The sequence below is a fragment of the Mus caroli genome, unplaced genomic scaffold (genome assembly GCF_978045245.1).
Source record: "Mus caroli unplaced genomic scaffold, Mus_caroli_1 scaffold_9, whole genome shotgun sequence".
Taxonomy (NCBI): Eukaryota; Metazoa; Chordata; class Mammalia; order Rodentia; family Muridae; genus Mus; species Mus caroli.
The window spans coordinates 110,860,126-110,879,506 of NW_028227264.1; the positions used below are offsets into that span (position 1 = coordinate 110,860,126).

The following is a 19,381-nucleotide window of genomic DNA, read 5'->3' on the forward strand; positions in this document are numbered from 1 at the left end:
GCAGTCTTTACATCTCCAACTCCTTTTTCATCCTTGTTAACTGCAACAAACTTCTTTCTCCTGGACTGGTACCACTCCCTGTTAGCAGCTTTTCTAAGCAGATAGACCATGACTCTGGCATCTCAAACATCTTAGGCTCCTCCAAAGGGCTGGCATCACTTCTCCATCTCTGTTCTCTGTAGCACTCTAAGCTCATGTTGATCCACTCCACTGCCACTGCTGTTCTTGGTGATCATCCCATGGTATTAGCATCTCCAATACATTGAGGTCTTCTGCTGCAATGAGGTTTGACCAATAGCCTCTTATAGGCTCTCTTCATGGTGCCAAGTCTCAACTCATTTGCATGACCCCTTCAGTCCTGGGCTGTCAACTGCAACTGAGGCTGCACCTTCACCAATGGCCTTCCATGGCCTCTCAAAGTGCCAAGCATCAACTTGTTCTTTATGACACCTTCATGCCTTCAAAACAAACAGGATGAGGGTCTTAAAGCCTACATCTACAGTGACACACCTCCTCCAACAAGGCCACACCTACTCCAGCAGGGTCACACCTTCTAATAGTGCCACTCCCTAGGCCTAGCATATACAAACCATCACAAAATAGTTTTGTTTTTTTTTTTTGGTTTTTTTTTTTTTTGGTTTTTCGAGACAGGGTTTCTCTTTATAGCTCTGGCTGTCCTGGAGCTCACTTTGTAGACCAGGCTGGCCTCGAACTCAGAAATCCACCTGCCTCTGCCTCCCGAGTGCTGGGATTAAAGGCGTGCGCTACCACGCCCGGCTCACAAAATAGTTTTTATTCTTTTTTCTTAGTATGCACCTATAAGAGTTTTTCTAGGGATGAGAGCAAGTTTGTGTTACATTCATCAAGTATGTGCTAGCCCCAAATTGTTTTCCAGGGTGCTAGTATCAGTTTCTACTCCAGCAGTGCCCAAAGAGATTTTGATGACCCATCTTATTTGATATTTTCAAGCTTATTAATTTTTTTTAGTTCTGATGACTGTAAAATATCCCACTGTGAACCTGATTTCTACCTCTCTGATTTTTAAGTAGAAAGAATATTTCTATGTACTAATTGGACATTTGCGTTTTCTGTTGCAGTATTGCTCAGTTCTTCGAGTTTTCTGTTGCTGTCGGTCTTTTTAATTGGTGTATAGGAGCTATAGGTTTAAAACACTTCAGATACAGACTTTTTAGAATATATGGCTGTGATATATTCTCCTGTTGAGTGGTTTTTTTCAGGTTCATTGTGTGATTGATCATCTGATGACCAAACTCATAATTTTAATGTGGTAATGGTCATGTGTATCACAAAAAGTGTTCCCTTTTTGTTGGAACAGTGAGCCTCTGGCTGGCAGCTGAGACAGGAGATTTAGTCAGGGAGATACTGTAACTGGAGAAGTAAATTTGGGAGCTACCTGTTCATAGGCTTTTGGTTTTTATTTTGGTTTGATAGTTTTACTTTGGGGTACATATTATACCTTTTCTTGGGGGATAAATGAGAGTGTTTTATATTTTGGTTTTGAAGTATAAGGAGCTAAATATAGTTTTGAAAACTTTAGGACAGTAGAAAATATGTAAAACAATTGGTTTTTTTAAAAGATAAAATGATGGGGCTGGAAAGAATGCTTTCCACTAAGAGCACTGGCTATTCTTCCAGAGGTCCTGAGTTCAATTCCCAGCAACCACATGGTGGTTCACAACCCTCTGTAATGGGTCTGATGACCGCTACAGTGTATTCATATATTTAAAAAAAAAGATAAAATGATAAAAATATCAGTGAGATGTTCTAGTTAAAATGACAAGTAAAGACCAAGTCATGGGTTTTTAAGATGAAACTAAACTGTCCACAAGTACAGAAACATGCAAGTATGTGGTGGGCCTGGGGCCGGGTATGCCCACCCTGTTCCCTCACCGCTTAAGTCTCCATTTCTCCTGGAATCTAGTTCGTGGGTAGCCTGGCCAGGTGGGTGAGAAGTGTGAAGTCCACTACAAACTGAAAGTTGGGATGGCAAGTTTGTTTTTCTCTTTCTGTTTCTCTTTCTCTTTCTCTTTCTCCTCTTTCTCTTTCCTTTCGTCTTCTTTTTTTTTTTTTTTCCCAAACATGGTGCTTTTTTAAAAAAAAGACTTTTCTGTAGCAGTGGTTTGTCTGCTGGTATGCCTGTACAGCACAGGCCTGCCTTGGTGCCTGCAGAGATCTAAAGAGAGCACTGTATCTCCTAGAACTGGAATTATGGGTGGTTATGAGCCACCATGTGGGAACTGGGAACTAGGAGTTCCCAAAAGAGCAACAAGTGCTCCTAACTGCTGAGGTCTCTCTCCAGCCTGCCAGGAAGCCTTTGGAAGACAGACTTAGAAACCTACTCTGAGTAGGTTGCCTGTGTTATTTGCTGGTTAGTTGTGGAGAAGGTGGTCTCTGAACCTCACTTTCACTCCCTTTGAAACCAAAATCTTAACTACTTGCCATCCAAAAATTAGAAACCAGAGTAGAAATTCAGTTGACTATAAAGTATTATTTCTCTTGCTACTAATTTGTATTTTCTGATCATTAATAAAGCTATACATTTTTCCTTATACTTTTTGATCATTTTATTTCTTCTCTGAAATGACTTGTATTCACCGATATTGAAGGGTTATATCTGTGAAAGACAGTTATTCCTAGGGAGCCTTAGCAGTTGGATAAGGATAGTGTCTGTGATGTGTGCACTTAACTCAGTCTTACCTGTCCATTCCTCTTGGATTTATAGTACGTGAACATAAAAACAAAATGATTATGCAAGTAATTAAAGTGGTAAGATTAATATCATCAAAAAGGCACATTAGGTTTATTTCAAGTTATTAATTATGCTATAAAACCTATTAATTCAATAGTAATTTCTTTTCTTTTCTTTCTTTGAGCTGTTGTAGCGAACAGTGACGAACCTCAGCATTTGACCCCAGGAAAGATGAGTCAGCGCCAAGGCAGAGAAGCTTACCCAACCCCAACTAGAGATCTGCCACAGCCTTCTCTCAGCCCCGCCAGCCTTCACAGCCAGGGTAAGAGGTCTCCAGGGGGCAAAGACTGGCATTTGTGGTGCCACACTGCATTTCTGCCTGGCTTTATACAATTTTTGTTGCTGTTTATTTGGTTTGGGTCATTTGCAGTGGGCTTGGAATGAATACACTTTCCTTTCTGGTTACTTGCCTTTTCTTAGCCTCACCAGTGTTTGACTCTTCTAAGCCAGAGAGTCATTCACTTTTTGGTCTTCTAGTCTCCTTACATATACAATGAAAAATATGGAAACTTGCCCCTGGTCGTAACCATTCTTTCTCTTACCCCTCCCCCCGCACTCATTCCTTCTCCATCTCCAGTAGTTTGTAAGCACTATTTTACACCCACTTCTGTAAGACCAGGGCTTTTACTTTCTATGCTGTTGACTCTCTTAGCTCCCGTACCTCTGGTGGTTGGCTTCTGTGCCTGCCTGCTTTAGCTAATATAGAATCTTAAGTTCTTGCTACAACTGATAGGACTTCGTTTTCAAGTACTGCTTGCTTACTGATTTCTGTATTTGAGTATTTGGAATTGCTGGGTCATCAATAACATTTTTATTACAAAAGATGTTTTTTCTCTTACTGTAGTTTGGGTTTTTTCACAAGGCTTAAGTGCCTATCTTAATAAAACAGACTATTTTTATTTCCACTCCTATGTAGTCAGAGGGCTATGGTGTGATGGTATGAAAAATATAAATAAGATCTGGACATACACATACACACACAGACCAAGTCAGGCCTTCTATGTAGTCTGCCTTGAATTGTGTATTAAAAATGTACTACACAGTAGTGTTTAATACACTTCTCATTTTATTGCACAGAATATTTAAATCTGTATATAAAGGTTCAAGATTAAGGTTTTTTCCACTGCTGCTTTGATGACGTTTATAAATGAAACTCATTCTTTTTCCACGAGTACATGGCAGCAAAGAATTTGGTGACTAATATCTGTAGTGTTATGAAACTGCCTTTGGCCTTTCAGGCCCTGTAAAAGGGTGTTGGAGACTCCCACAAGTCTGTGGGTTGCACTTTCTAATTTATGAGCACTTTGGTACTCAGCTAGAGTTTTATTGCATACTCTCTGTTCCCCAGCCACACTCCAGAGCTGCAGTGAAAGAGCTTGTGCTTTTAAGATTTAAGAACTTGAATTTGTTGTTGTGGTTTTTTTTTTTTTTTTTTGGGTGATTTCAGTCATCTTCCAAATGATGGTTTGAAATTGTTAGATGGGAAATTCCAGAAAGGGCAGCTCCTCAGTTTTAAGTTGCACTCAGTTCTGAGTATTGTGATGAAATCTGTCAGGATCCTGGTCTGTCCTTGCAGGAATGTGGACCGTCCCTTCGTGGAGGGCGTTCTGTTGGATGCAGCTCCCACCCTGTGGTTTGGAGGGTTGTATTACAGTGTGCTGTTGTGATTATTGTCTTAGTTGTCGTTACTCTTTTATGGTGCCCACTTATAAGCTAAACATGACACAGTAAGGTCTGTGTAAGGCTTCGCATTGTTAGTGGCTGCAGGGATCCCCTGAGGTCTTGGAGTGCACTACCCATGGGAAAGGGAAGGGACCGTTAGTAAGCTCACACTTTAGAAACTTACAGTGAGACCTCTGACTCTCCTAACTAGGCTGGCCGTGTCAGGTTTTAGTGGTTAACGTTATGATTTATCTTCCGAGGTGAAGCTTGTTCGCCCCTCTTCTCCCCAGCCTTCTTGTTTTGGAGGCAGCGTCCCAGATAATGGAGGCTGCCTTTAAACCTTGCCAAGGGTGACGCCTTGAACTCACGCTCCTTCTGCTTTCGCCCCTGAGTGCCAGGATTCCATGTGGCCAGCACCATGCCCAGTGGATGTGCTATTGGGGATTGAACCCAGAACCTTCAGCATGCCAGGAAGACCTCTACCACCTGGCTACATCCCAGTCCCAAGTCTTTATTAAGTATGATTGTTGAAATTAAAACAAATGCGTTGTTAGGCTATTATATCATCAATCCTGAAGAATGTCCTTGTTTGTTTTTGTCAAATGTACCTTTGACTTTTCAGTAAACTGGTCCAGTGTCCTAAATAATGCTGGCACTTTGATTCCTGCAACTATTACTTAATTTCTTTCTTTCTTTCTTTTAAAGATTTATTTATTCTATGTATATGAGTACACTGTCACTGTCTTCAGACACACCAGAAGAGGGCATTGGATCCCATTACAGATGATTGTGAGCCATCATGTGGTTGCTGGGAATTGAAAATCAGGACCTCTGGAAGAGAAACCCGTATTCTTAACCGCTGAGCCATCGCTCCAGCCCTTAATTTGTTTCTGTACCTTCTGGTATTTCTTATAAATGGGAGAACGTCAAGGTTTGATTATATTAATTTTCATCATTTTTGAACAATAGTTTTTATAGGGAAGGTGTTCTATAACATGTCCCATCGCATGTGAGGAGTCACCTGGTTTCTGGTTGTCCTACTAGTGGGGACATGCAGATGAGTTATAGAATGAAGTTGCACTAGTTCCATTTTCTTTATTGAAAGTTGCAGCTTTTCTTCTCTAATCGACTAAGTAAAAAGGAAATGCTGTTTGGCATCCTGCAAACACCCTGTTCTCCATCAGCCTTTTACACACATCTGAAAATATTTTTTTTAATGAATGATCTTATTGATTTGTGTGTGTGGCTGTATGTGGGTATGTACATGTGAGTGTGGGTGCCTGCAGAAGCCAGAAGTGGGTGTCTGCATCCTCTGGAATGGGAGTTGTAGTCAATTATGAGCTACCTGGTATAGGTGCTGGTGACTAAACTCAGGCTCTGTGAAACTGTGCAAGTGCTCTTAACCACTGAGCCATCGCTCCAGCTCCCTTGTAAATCTTTTTTTTTTTTTGCCAAAAGACAGTTTTCTCAGTCGGGGATACTATTGCTGAGATGAAACACCCTGACCAAAAGCATATTGGAGAGTGAAGAGTTTATTTCAGTCACCGTTCCAAATAACAGTTAATCATCAAAAGCAGTGAGGGTAAGAGCCCAGGTAGGGCAGAAACCTGGAGGCAGGAACTGATGCAGAGGCCATGGAGGGTGCTGCTTTTACTGGCTGGCTTCCCATGGTGTGCTCAGCCTGCTTTCTTGTAGAACCCAAGACTCCCAGCCCAGGGACGGCACCACCAAAAATGGACTGGGCCCTCCTCCATTGACTACTAATTTAAAAAATGCCTTACAGCTGGATCTTTTTGTTGTTATTGTTTAAAGTCTGTTAATTAAAATTTTCTTTATTTTTTTAAAAAAGAATTTATTGTATATTTTCTTTATTTACATTTCAAGTGTAATATCCCCTTTCCCTGTCCCCTGCCCCCCCCTGAAATCCCCTATTCCACCCCCCTCCCTTGCTTCTATGAGGGTGCCCCCCCCCACCTCCCCGCCCTCGAATTCCTCTACACTGGGGCATCTAGCCTTCATAGGACCAAGGGCTCTTCCCATTGATGCCAGATAAGGCCATCCTCTACAGCTGGATCTTATGGAAGCATTTTTCTCAACTGAAGCTCCCTCCTCTTTGAAAATCTAGCAAAAATCTTTCAAATTGACATAAACCTAGCCAGTACAACTGACCCATTGTTAACTTGACACATGAACACATTGCTTTTCAGTTAGAACTTTCCCTTTTTCATTTATCCCCACAGTAGCATGGGTTAATAGTAATATCACAATATATGACATAAATAATTCAGTTCAGCCCCTTTAAATATACAGTGTCTTTTAAAATCCAGAATATCTTTTTTAGAAAAATCAAAGTCTTTCAACTGTGGGTTCCTGTGTAAATCAAAATTACATGGATGTCTTCTTCAAGAGGGACGAAGCAGAGCACAGTCACAATCTGAACAGAGCAAAGGCAAACTCCAACGGTGCACATAACTCAATGTCCAGTTGTCTGGGCTTCACTCGTGGTTTTCTGCACTCCTCCGCGGTGCCCTCTGCTGCAGCACACACAGTGACTTGTACTTATGGCTGGCTCTGCTCCACTGCTCTTCTCCACTGCTCTTCTGGAGTCATCCTGTAGTACTGGCATCTCAAAACTGCTGGGATTCCTTGCTGATCTGGGCCACTTCACCATAGCCTCTCCTAGGCCCTCCCTCTTCAGGGCCTCCAGCCCTGCCACACAGTGCAAAGCCTCAGCTGCTCTCCATGCCCTTCACACCTTCACAACTGCCAGGTTCAGCTGCCAGCACAAGGTACGACTGTGGCCATGTCTGGAACACATCTTGTGTGCTGACTCTCAGGAAGTGCTTTCCAGAAGATTTCACCTCAGCGGGGCTGGTTTCTTCTTAAGCATCACTAATTTCTCAGCTTCAGCTAACTAGCAGTCAGTATCCCAGCAAAGCAAAAGTTTCACTTTAGTGGTTCTGCTATCTTGTTAATCACAGCTGGTTCTTCAGCCCCAGCTAACCAGACACCACAGATCCCTCATACAGATGGCCCAGTAGAATCTCTGCTTCCCTCTGAAACTTCACAAGCCAGGCCTCTTTCATCTGCACGGCTCTCAACATTATCTTCTAGGCACCTGTAGAACAGCTGACTGAGCCTGGAGGCAGGAGGTGATGCAGGGCCATGGAGGGATGCTTTGCTCCTCGTGGCTTGCTCAGACTGCTTTCCTATAGAACCCAGCCTATAGACTACCAGCCCAGAGATGGCATCACTCACAGTGGGCTACCCGCCCCACCCTCACCCCCGTTGCTCACTAAATAAGAAAATGCTTTGCAGGCAGATCTTAAGGTGGGAGTTTCTTAACTGAGACTCCCTTCTCCGTTGACTCTAGCTTGTAGTAAGTTGACATAAAGCTGAACCAGTTGAACAATGTTGCCTTTCTACTTTTTTTTTTCCTTTCTACTTTTGATATTAACATTTATCAATGTTTTTTTTTTTTTTCTAAAAAGAAGAGATCTTTATCTTTCTGGCTGTTTTCAATGTAAAATTATTACTATGGATAGATTAGTGTTCTTAGGTATTCGTTATGTTTTCATTTTAACAAGTGAGATAGTAGGCGCATGAGAGAGAGCTCTGGTTAGAAGTGCAGTTGGCTCTTCTGTAGGACCTGAGTTCAAATCTTAGTATCTATGTCCAGCTGGCTTCTGGCTTCCTTGTGTACTGCACCCATGCACAAATATCCCTTCCCACACAAGATTATAGTTTTGTAGCACACCATATTTTACTGAGTTTTAAAATCAGATCATATTCATAACAAACTTACAGAAGAATGTGGTAGATAACTCCCCATAGTTGATATGATTATTGCACTAGTTGTCATAACTATTTTGACAAAAATGATCACTTGGGTTGAAGGTAGTAGGCTCATTTAGAATTTTAGTATGCGGCTGGCTTGCCCAGTGCCTCAGTGGGTAATGTACTTGATGAGCAAATTTGGCAGCCTGACTTTCCATCAGTTTATTCTCTTACCTATGCATGCATTCCCTCCCCCAAATATATCATGCATGCACACAATAATAATAAACAAATAAAAGAATTTCTTTTAGTGTCAATAAGCCCATGCCTAATACTAAATTAAAAAAAAAAATTAAAACAACTAAATTATGCCATGATGGTGTATGCCTGTAATCCTAGCACTTGGGAGCTAGAGGGAGGAGGATGAGGCCTTGGGCTGTGGGAGACCCTGTCAGGAACAAGCACAGCAGAAAATAAACAACCCCCTCATAAAAACAAATAAGGTCTGCTAGGTCTCTGATGAAGTGATCTGCTGTGAGAGCTGATAAAGGCAGCTAGAAAACCTTGAGAGTCCACAGTATGTCAAATACTCACGGCCGCGTTTCAGCTTCTGCATGGGAAGAGTTAGTTATAAAAGTATAGTGACTAATGCTTAAGTTGAATGTCTTCTAGTGCTTTCCCATGTGTTAGATCATAGGATTCCTATAGGAGCAAATATGCCGCATAAGCCATTTCCCCCTCTTACAAATGAGCTTGAACAGCTGGGAAGAGTGATTTTTTTTCTGACCAACTTTTCACAGTATACAAAGGAACTCTCATCTGGAAAAGAATTTTAATCTCGATTTTAAATTTTAATAATCTTTTTACATGAATACCACTGTAGAGAGATAGTTGTTAGATTTCTTTTGCTGGCTAATGATATGTAGTCTATTTATAGTGGTGATAATCTGGTTTAGATTTTTAAGCTCGTTTATAATTATTATAATGGGGAAATTAAGCACTATTGTATATCCATGTTGTTTGAATAGTTAAAAACAAAAATACAGTTCTTAACCTCTCACATTTTTACAAGGTCTAGACTGCCACATTTGTTTGCAGGGAGGTGGGAAGGTTGGGAGCAGGGTCTCCCCCATAGAGTCCAGGGACTGATCTGCCTGCAGAGAGCTGACATTCCAGCTGCACACTGTCCTGAGGGTGGGTCCTCACCCCTTCCTGCTAGCAGTCTGTGAGCTGAACTGTCACTCTGTGCTTAGGCCTTCTCGGTTTTGGTTATTCTACTGGTCCTGTGGTGACCATATTATGGGGGTTCATTTGTTTGTTTGGCTTTGCATTTCCTATTGTTGAATGTTCATGTTGAACATTCTCATGCCTATTATGTAGCTTTTGGGAAATACCAGTTCTTATTTGGTCCATCTACCAATTTGGCTTTCCAGGCTGGGCAGTGGTGGTCCAAGCCTTTAATCCCAGTACTGAGGAGGCAGAGGCAGATGGATCTCTGAATTGGAGACCAGCCTGGTCTATAGAGTGTGTCCTACAATAGCTAGGGCTACACAGAGAAACCCTGCCTAGGGGGGAAAAAAAGCAAAATTGGATTTTTACATTATTATTGTTTTAAGAGTTATTAAATATATTTGTGCCATCTTTTAATGGCTTTGTACTTTATTTTCTTACAGTCTTGGCATGCATTATCAGTGTCTTAATGATTTCCTTGACAGAGCAGATGTTTTTAATTTTAATGTAGATAGCTTTTTAATTTTCTCCAAGCTGTTTCTTCATTTTACTTCCTGATCACAGCCCCCTCTCTCCTCTCTTCCCACCTCCATACTCCCTCCCCTCCTCTAAAGAAGAGAGAGGCACTTCCCCCTCTCTGCCACCAGCCTATTCCATCACAGAGTCACTGCAGGACTAAACACATCCTCTCCCACTGAGGCCAGACAAGACAACACAGCTAGGGGAAGGGATACAGAGGTAGGCAACAGAGTCAGAGACAACCACCATTCCAATTGTTGGGGGACCCACATGGAGACCAAGCTGTACATTTGCTACATATGTGCAGGGGACCTAGGTCCAGCCCCTGAATCCTCTTTGGTTGGTGGTTCAGTGTCTGTGAGCCCCCGTGGGCCTAGATTAGTTGACTCTGTAGGCCTTTTGGTGTCCTTGACCACTCCGGTACCAGCAATTCTTCCCTGATTCTTCAACATGACTCTCTGAGCTCTGCCTAATGTTTGGCTCTGGGTGTCTGCATCTGCCATCAGCTGTTGGGTGAAGCCTCTCAAATGACAGATGTGCTAGGCTCCTGTCTGCAAGCATATCAGAGAATCATTACTCAGGGGCTGTCTCTCTCCCATTGGTAGATCTCAAGTTGGACCAGTCATTGGTTGGCCATTTTCCCAGTTTCTGCTGCATCTTTATCTCTGTACATCTTGTAGGGGTTTTGTTGGTGAGTTGGTGTTTTCTCTCCTCCAGTGGAGGTCCTGGTTGGCTACAGGAGATGGCCACTCCTGGCTTCATATCTCCTGCTGCTAGGCATCTCAGCTAGAGTCACTCCCATATCCTCCCAGAAGCTTCCCTGAAATGCCCACCTACCAATTTCTCTTCTCTCTCAGTCCTCTCATCTCCCCCTTCTCCCCACACCTGATTCCCATCCCTGTTTCCCACCCAGTTCCTTCTCTATATCCACTTCAATGTCTATTTTATCTCCCCTTTGAGTGAGATTAAAGCATTCTCCCCTGGCCCCTCCTTGTTACTTAGCTCTGTGGATGGTAGTATGGTTATAGTGTACTTTATGGCTAATGTCCACTTACAAGTGAGTATATTCCATGCATATCATTGTCAACTTTTAGTGTCAGGATATGCTCTCACTCTCACTCTTCTCTCCCCCCCTTTCTCCCTCCCTTTCTTCCATTCCTCCCTCCCTTCTTCTCATCCCCTTCATGATTTTTTGAGAAAGAGTCTCATATGATTCAGGCTAGCCTCAACCTTGAACTCTGATCTTTCTGCCTTCCCAGGTGCTAGGAGGTGTGCCACCATAGCTGGCTTCATGTCTCCCTTGATAATTTAATATCACCATCTTGGGTCAGGTCTTTGTTGTTATATAACTGTGTGGCTATTGCTGTAGTCTCTTCTTCTGTTAAGCCCTTGCCTTCTAATGCAACACATCCATTTTTCCTTACAAAGCAACTAAACAAAAAAATTATTACTATTAAGTGAGGTTATGGTGAAATAGAGGCCCCTCCAGATGTGTGCATATGGCCAACAAATATATGAAACCTATACAGTAGATCTCCAAGGAAATAACATGAATGAAAATAGAAAATTATAAATCAAAATAACACTTTGTAATTATTCCAGCCTGTCATTGAAAAGCTGGTTAGATGACTCACTTGCATTTGTGTCACTCCTGCTAGTGAAAAGACAGTGGGTACAGTTACTTAGGGTTGTGTGACAGACTGGGCCATGTCTGAGAACCACCTGGGAGCTGTGCTTAGCTAGTTACCTCATTCATAAGCATCTTCAAGGGTATCTCATGCAGCACCATTTGACCCAGCAAATGGAAAGCAGTAACCATGTGATGTAAGTGTGTTGTAAGTGTGTATCTGGTAGTCCAGGCTCTTGTATTAGTTGACTCTGTTGGGCTTCCTATGGAGTTCCTATCCCCTTCAGGGCTCGCAGTCCTTCCTCCTATTCTTCCATAAGAGTCCCCAAGCTCCATCCACTGTTTGGCTGTGGATGTCTGTATCTGACTGAGCCAACTGCTGGGCGGAGCCCCTGAGAGGACAGCTATGCTAGACTCCTGTGTACAAGAAGAACAGAATATCATTAATAGTGTCAGGGACTGGATCTCAAGTTGGGCTGGTTATTGGTGGGTCATTCCCTCAGTCTCTGCTGTGTTCCCTATCCCTGCGTTTTGTATAGACAGGACAAATTATAGGTCGAAAGTTTCGTGGGTGGGTTGGTGTCTCTATCACTCCACTGGAGTTCTTGCCTGGCTACAGGGTCTCTTCACCTTCCATGTCCCCAATGCTGTGAGTCACTGCTAAGGTCACCTCCATTGATTCTTGGATGCCTCCCTTATCCCAGGTCTCTGCCTTGTCCTAGAGATTCCCTTCACCTCCCCACCCCCATCAGTTGCAGATTTCCATTCATTCTCATGGCCTTCTGGCCATCCTTACTGTTCCTCCCCATACCTGATCCTGAACCTTCCCATTCCTCTTCCCAACCCCTCCTACCCAGTTCCCTTCCTCTGTCTACCTCTTAGGACTATTTGATTCCCCCTTCTAAGTGAGATTCAAGGGTATTTTCTTGTGACTTCATTGTTTAGCTTATTTGAACCTAGGCCTCCCTGCACATATGTAGCAGATGTGCAGCTTGGTCTTCACATGGGTCCCGAACACTGGAGCTGTTGTTCCACATGTGAATCCTGAACAATAAAAGCTGTTTTCTATACGTGGGGTATGTTCGTCTAGCTGGGCTGCTTTGTCTGCCCTCAGTGGGAGAGGAAGCACCTAGCCTCACAGACTTGATGTGCCAGGGTGAGGGATACTGGGGGGCTGGGGGGGCTACCTTCTCAGGAGGAAGGGGGAAGGGAGAAGGGGGAAGGATTGTGGGAGGCGGTGACTGGGAGAGGGCAGTGAGTGGGGATGTAAAGTGAGTAACTAAAAAATAAGATAAAATAATTAAGATACAGTGTTCTCCCTTGTCCTTGTGAACCATTTCTAAAGCTCCGGCTTGCTTCTTTATTCGTTCACTGAGATGGCATCTTGAGTAGGCTGGGATGGCCTCAAACTTAGCAGCATCTTGAACTCCTTCCTACCTAGGAACCTCTCAAGTGCTGAAGTTACTCGTGTGCACTTCCCTTCCTGGCTTGAAAATGCAGCTTAAACAGTTACTCTTCTACAGGACCTTATTAAATAATACTGCTATTTTCAGTTTTAAATTCCCATATCAGTACTTTTGAAATTTTATAACTTGCTCCTTTATATGGTTATTATAGTAGAATTTCTATTCAGATACCTTAAATTACAAGCTTAATAAGCCATTATTAACTATTTGGTAAATTCATTTAGTTTCATTGTTCTGTTTTCTAGCTGTGTCTTTTTCATGTAAATTGACTCATAACAACTTAAGAGAGGACATAATTACTTAAAAACACAATTGTTTTCTGAAGTAGAATTTCTTCCCATTTTCTTGGGATTTTCCTGGTTTTCATTGGAATATCTGCAGAGACTGACTTTCTCAACCCACAGCTGTCAGGATAATCTTTAGTTCTTACACGTTGTATTAGAACAATGACTCAGTTTCTTCCCCAAACTGTACATTTTCCACATTTTTTTTCTCATCAGCTTATCTTACCATTACAATTTCTGTAGACTTTATGTGTGTGGGTATTTTCCTGCATGTGTGTCTATGCACCATGTTCCTGCCTGGTGGGCATCAGATCACCTGGAACTGGAGGCACAGACAAGGGAGAGCCACCAGATAGATGGTAGTGATCGAACTCGGTCCTCTGGAAGAATAGCCAGTGCTTCGAACCACAGAGCCATCTCTTCAGCCCCTCACCCACTCACTCCATGCTTTTTTAAAAACCAGTTTACTCCCTAGTAGTTTGAGCTAAATACTATTACAGTCTCAGTAAGGGTAAGATGTGTTTCATTCTTACTGTTTGGGCTTAGTGCGTCTTTCAGTTGTTGCTCAGGAAAGGCAGACATTTTGACTAATTAAGCCTGTTTTCTCCCTGCCTCTGGCTGTTTTTAAAGAACAGGAGTGTGGAAGGAGCATGGGACTAAATCATAGCTCATCTCAGGAGAGATCCTTGTTCCCTCAGGCTTCATGTTCAGGCTTCGTGGTACACTGCGATTGGTAGCTAACCTTCTTTGATGTAAAAAGCTATTTTCGACATTTTTATTTTTAAGCTAGTTTTCAAATACTTGGCTTTTTGGGAGAACAGCCCATGTTCCTTGCTGAAACTTCAGCCCATTTCATATTTTTGTTTGTTGAGATTCAGGTTCCCTTTACATCTCAGGCTTGCTTGAATTTATAATCCTCCTGCCTTACCTTCCCGAGTGCTGGGATTATAGGCATGTACAATTATACATGGCTCAAACAAATTCTTAAATAAGAGGCCCATTGGTCGTGCAAACTTTATATGCCCCAGTACAGGGGAACACCAGGGCCAAGAACTAGGAGTGGGTGGGTAGGGAGTGAGTGGGTGAGCGTGTGGGGGACTTTTGGGATAGCATTGGAAATGTAAATGAAATAAATACCCAATTAAAAAAAACTAAAATAAAAAAATTTAAAGCTATATTAAAAAAACAAAACAAAAAACAAAAAGCCTTTGTGTGATTATGGTTTTACCTGAGTTAACTTAGACCATCTGAGTAGTGCATTTTTGTTATCCTTTAGTAAGTACTCTTAGACCCAAAGTCAGTTCCCTCTTTGTTCTGGCAGAATTAAAAATACTAGGAGTCTGTATCTAGAGCCAATAGAAAATGTGTGTGTAAAAGAGAGATTCTGCGCAGCAGCTTTCTACTGTAGAGGGTTGTATCATATTCCCCAGGGCTATGGTAGGCGCTGCTGCTATAATCTCAGAAGACAGACACAAGAGAACCTTTAGTAGAGGGGTTCACAGGTACAGGCACCTAGAAGTCACGCTCTTCCATGAACCGAAGCAATTCTTCCTTCCTCGGTAAGACATTTGAACATGCTCTGAACCTGTATTGGTCATAAACACATAGATATGTTCTTGAATGTGTGTTTATATCTCATGAGAACGGTGTTGTCGGAAGAGCACTTTGATTTTCCCGTTCCCTCATCTTTAACTCCACCCTCTGAGTCCTGTTGCTGCCTTCCAGCCATAGTTTTGTTTGAAATAGTCTAAATTACAGGCTGTGTCACCTTCTGAGGTTTAGAGGTCTTAATGCTTCCATTCTGAAGTTACAAAGACTTCTTTTAATATGGTTATTTTCTGGTTTGAAATCCCTTGTGTTTAGGAAGTTGCTTTATAACATAATGAAAATCAACATTTTGCAAATTAAGAAGATAAGAATAGAATATTTTAAAATTCCTCTTGCCAATGTTATAATATCTATATTTAACACTATGTCTCCAAAAGAAACTAAAATAACTTGAAAGCGTTTATTGAAAATTAAGAATGACTAATCCAGCTTTGTTTTAAGCATCTTTGCAGAGATTACAGGGAGGTCTGGCTTAGCATTGCCAGGCCTTTTGAGTTGCTTTTTTTGTTTGTTCTAATCAGAGTAGAAAGAGGAATATAAGAGTAACAAGGGACATTTTTTTCTTGGAAAAGAAATGTTTTTAGTATATTTTTAACTTAAGATTCTTTAAGGGTGATCAGATATTACCTCTACTAGTTAGTTCTTGCTGTTGGGATTTAATCTCCTTTGTTTGGAAACTGGGAGAGTCTACTGTCCTCTTTACAAAGTAATAACAGGGCTTCAGTTCCATTGGCTGCTGTCATTTTCAGTTCTTTGAGGAATGTAGAGCCAGATTTCCAGTGTATTTTTAAAAATTATAACAAAATTACTGTTATAATATGCCAGACAGTCAGAGTTGTGTCTGATCTCCGAGACCCAAATGGTTTGGAAGAAAAAAACCAGCCCCTGCAAATTACCCTCTGACCTCTAAGTGCGCCATGGGCTGATGCTCCTCCTCTGCATGCCCACACAAACAAACAAACAAACAAACAAATGAGTATAAATTGATACTTATAAATTCTGTTCATCACAGTGGCTTCTATTTGTGTTTTCTGTGCATTAGGCAACAATTGAACAGCTTTTGTTAAAAGGAAAGGACTATCTGTAAGTGTACAATAGACTATTCCATGAAAATGCATAATGAGAAGGGATCATTGCTAGTGCTCAGAAGTCCTCAGAGGCAGCTCCTAATCAGCTTGTAGTGTCACGCCTGCTGGCCCCGTGTCACCTGTGGCTTTCTCTTGCCTTGTATTTATAGTAATGGTACTATCATATGTGCATATCTAAAATGTTTCTTTGGAAGGACTAAGTAAGTGTTCAAAGAAAAACTAGATAAACTTGATAGTTTATTTGAACAAGAGTAATTCATGTATTGGGCAGCATTTTGTACCGGACAGAGGTTCCAAGAGTTCTGCTCTGCAGTATGGGGCGGTGAATATTGACAGACAGAACTCACAAGTGGAGTGCAAGATGAGCTTCTGGCCTCGTTTGAGCGTGGCCAGTAATTGGCTGAAGCTCAGTGGCTTTATGGTCTTGGCAGACATCTGACTTTCTGTTCCAAAATTAGACCAAGTTAAGTTCACATTCATTTATAAGCAAGTTGTTTTGTAGTTCATTCTATAGGAATTCAAATTACAGAGAGAGCCTCTGTCCAAATATCTTCAGCCTATTCAGCAAGTCCTTGTGTAAAGGGCAGTATTGCTGGAGAAGGATAAGCCAAAAAACTCTGGGTTGTAGCATGGCCTTGATTTCTTTGAGAATCTACTAAGAATCATGTTATGGTTTGGATATCAATGAACCCAAAGGCTCATGCGTTTTGGGCTTGGTCCCCTGGTGTTGGGGCTGTTCTTTGGGGCTCTAACTTCATGAGTGGAAGAAGCCTTTAATAAAGCCTAGCTTCTGAATAGTCTAGTAGAAGGTAAATCTTGGTCCTGGTGTCTCCTTGGCCTCCTGGCTGCTGTAAAGTAAGCAGGTTTTGTCACATGCTGCTGTTGCTAAGATGTTCTGTCTCACTGCATGCCTAACAGTAGGGCAAGCCAAAGCAAACATGGACTAAAACATCCGGGACCATGGGCCTAAACCCTTCTTTTTTTCCTTTGAAATGTTGTCTGTCAGTTATTTTGCAACAGTCACACAATGCTCCATGTGAAAGGACTAGTTGTAGTCATTGTGGGTGCTCAGCATTGCCTGTGGTGTGGTTCTGGGCTGTTGCTACAGCAGGAAGACGGCAGAAGTAGTCTGTACTGTGTGGCCTATCAGATGAAAAGTAGGACACCTTCTTGTACTAGAGGTATTGTCAGTTAACTCAACTGTGAGTCTAGGGAAAGAGACAATTCTAATAGACACTAGGAAACGCTACAGGCCAGAGAAGAACCTGGGTGAAGGTCACCCAAGAAAGATGGTACCCTGGTAGGGGACTTTTTGGTGAAAGTAGCTATTTGACTTGGTGATCTTTTATATCCTAAATAGTGCTGATTTACTGTCCCCCCCCCTTTTTGGTACAGTATATATGCTGTACAGTATATATGCTGGTACAGTCTTTTCTAAGTGTACTGGCTAGAAGTAAGCTCTAGAGGAAATTATTTACATGAGAATTTTCTCAGTTCTACCAGACAGAGAAGAGCGGCTTGGGGAGAGAGTCACATAGCATCTGGTTGGAGATGATACAGAGGCTTGGGGAGAGAGAACTCCTCTGAACACTGCATCCTTTGTGCATCAAATTTGACTCTGTTTTAGAACCAGAAGTGACAAGAGGTGCGCTTGATGATTCTTTAAAAGCATGCAAAAGTAAATAAAACATGAATGAAAAGTAGGATTTTGAAACCTATAGTATCTTAAATATTGTTAATATATTCTAATGTGCATAATTGAGAGTTTGGCAGGGTTAAGATTTCTAAATGGGGCTGGGTGGTGGTGGTGGCAGCAGCACACACCTTTAATCCCAGCACTTGGGAGGCAGAGGCAGGCGGATTTTTGAGTTCGAGGCCAGCCTGGTCTACAAAGTGAGTTCCAGGACAGCCAGGGCTACACAGAAAAACCCTGTCTCGAAAAACAAACAAACAAGCAAACAAACAAACAAAAAATTCTAAATGGGACATCATTCTCTTTGAGATATTGAAGACATTGCTTGTGTGTCTCACTTGAATATTTTAAATTATTAATTCATCCATTTGACATGCAATCCAGTGTAATTTGCTGCTGTGAATTGTATACAAAAGGACTTTTTGATATAAAGACTGACATGTGACATGGCTTTTGTGCCTCTTTGAGCCTATATTTGTGCATCTTAGGTTCACTGTCAAATTTGTGTTGCAGTTGTATTCCCATCCTTGTTTATGGTCATTAAAAACAAAAACAACTTCTTTCCTCTGATGTTCCTTGAACTTTAAGAGAGAACTCATTATTCTAATGTTTTTACCCGGAACCTTTGTAGACTTTACACAATAATCTTATAATATAGATGCTACTCTTAGTATTTTATAGATAAGGAAATGGAGACCCTATTAAATTTAAACCCTACTTAACTGTAAGAGGATAATGCCTTTTGTGATACCTTCTTTATTCCTTTAAAGGCAAGCACTAACTGTATGAATTAATTATAATTTTCTGATTGTCTATGATTATTAATTTCCACTTTATGGTATGTAGAAGAATGAAACAAGGCAAAAACAGAGGCCCTCGGATGACAACACCACAGCTCCATAAACTTAGCAATGATTTTTGAAATGCCTTTGCCCACAGCGGGCAGGAATAGCATTGTATAGGAAGCTTGATTGTTTTATCTGCAGCCCTGGGACGCACTATGTAGACCCCCTGCTTTTGCCCCTTGAGTGCTGGGGTTAAAGGCATGTACCACCCACACTATTGGAAACTGAGTTTTTAAATGCTTTTTTTTTTTTTTCCTTAAGAAGAAATACTCTTAAGGTTATATGGAATGATATTTTATATGAACCAAACTCAGATTTAAAGTGTGTGCATGGTAAGAAAGAAACTGAATCTTAGGGCAAAGTTCTTGTAAGAATAAACCACCAAGTTTAGCTTGAATGGAGTAAGATAGGGTAAGGCAAAAGTAATTTAATAAAATGAGAAGAGTTCTTGGGAATTTTAAAAGTTAGGCATAAAGAGATGGTATAGGTTATTACTTTTGAAATAGCAAATTATTTGGTTTTATATGGACAGAAGTCATTGGTAGATTATGTATTTTAAACACAGGGGAGAGGAACTGAAGCAGCTAATGCTTCAAGGGCATTAAGAATGCTTCAAGAGTGTGCGGCATCTTTATGGTGTCGTTTAATCTTCTGTGTTGATTGGCTCACATTCACGGTGCCTTAAGACTCCTGTATTCCTCTTAGAAGTAAAACTTACACGTTAATTCTCTGCTGTAGCAGTGTGATCCACCAAAATTGTACTTGAAAAAATATCTTTCCTTGTGAAGTTTTAATCATGGCCAAGACAAGCA

At 41.5% G+C, this 19,381-nt stretch overlaps 1 protein-coding gene across 6 annotated transcripts in view; it reads left to right on the forward strand.

Annotated features, from left to right (window-relative positions):
* The window catches only part of Osbpl8 (oxysterol binding protein like 8), a 136,868-nt gene that overhangs the window by 59,909 nt on the left and 57,578 nt on the right, over positions 1 to 19,381 (forward strand). For 3 of the 6 annotated variants that reach the window (XM_021173759.3, XM_085843150.1, XM_029482547.2), the window contains one exon: positions 2,895 to 3,032. In XM_021173759.3, coding sequence (XP_021029418.1) covers positions 2,895 to 3,032 — 138 coding nt within the window. Of the gene's footprint in view, positions 1 to 2,894; positions 3,033 to 14,811; positions 14,895 to 19,381 lie in introns of those variants that run through there. The other 3 variants (XM_029482543.2, XM_029482548.2, XM_085843152.1) reach the window with 2 other exon arrangements.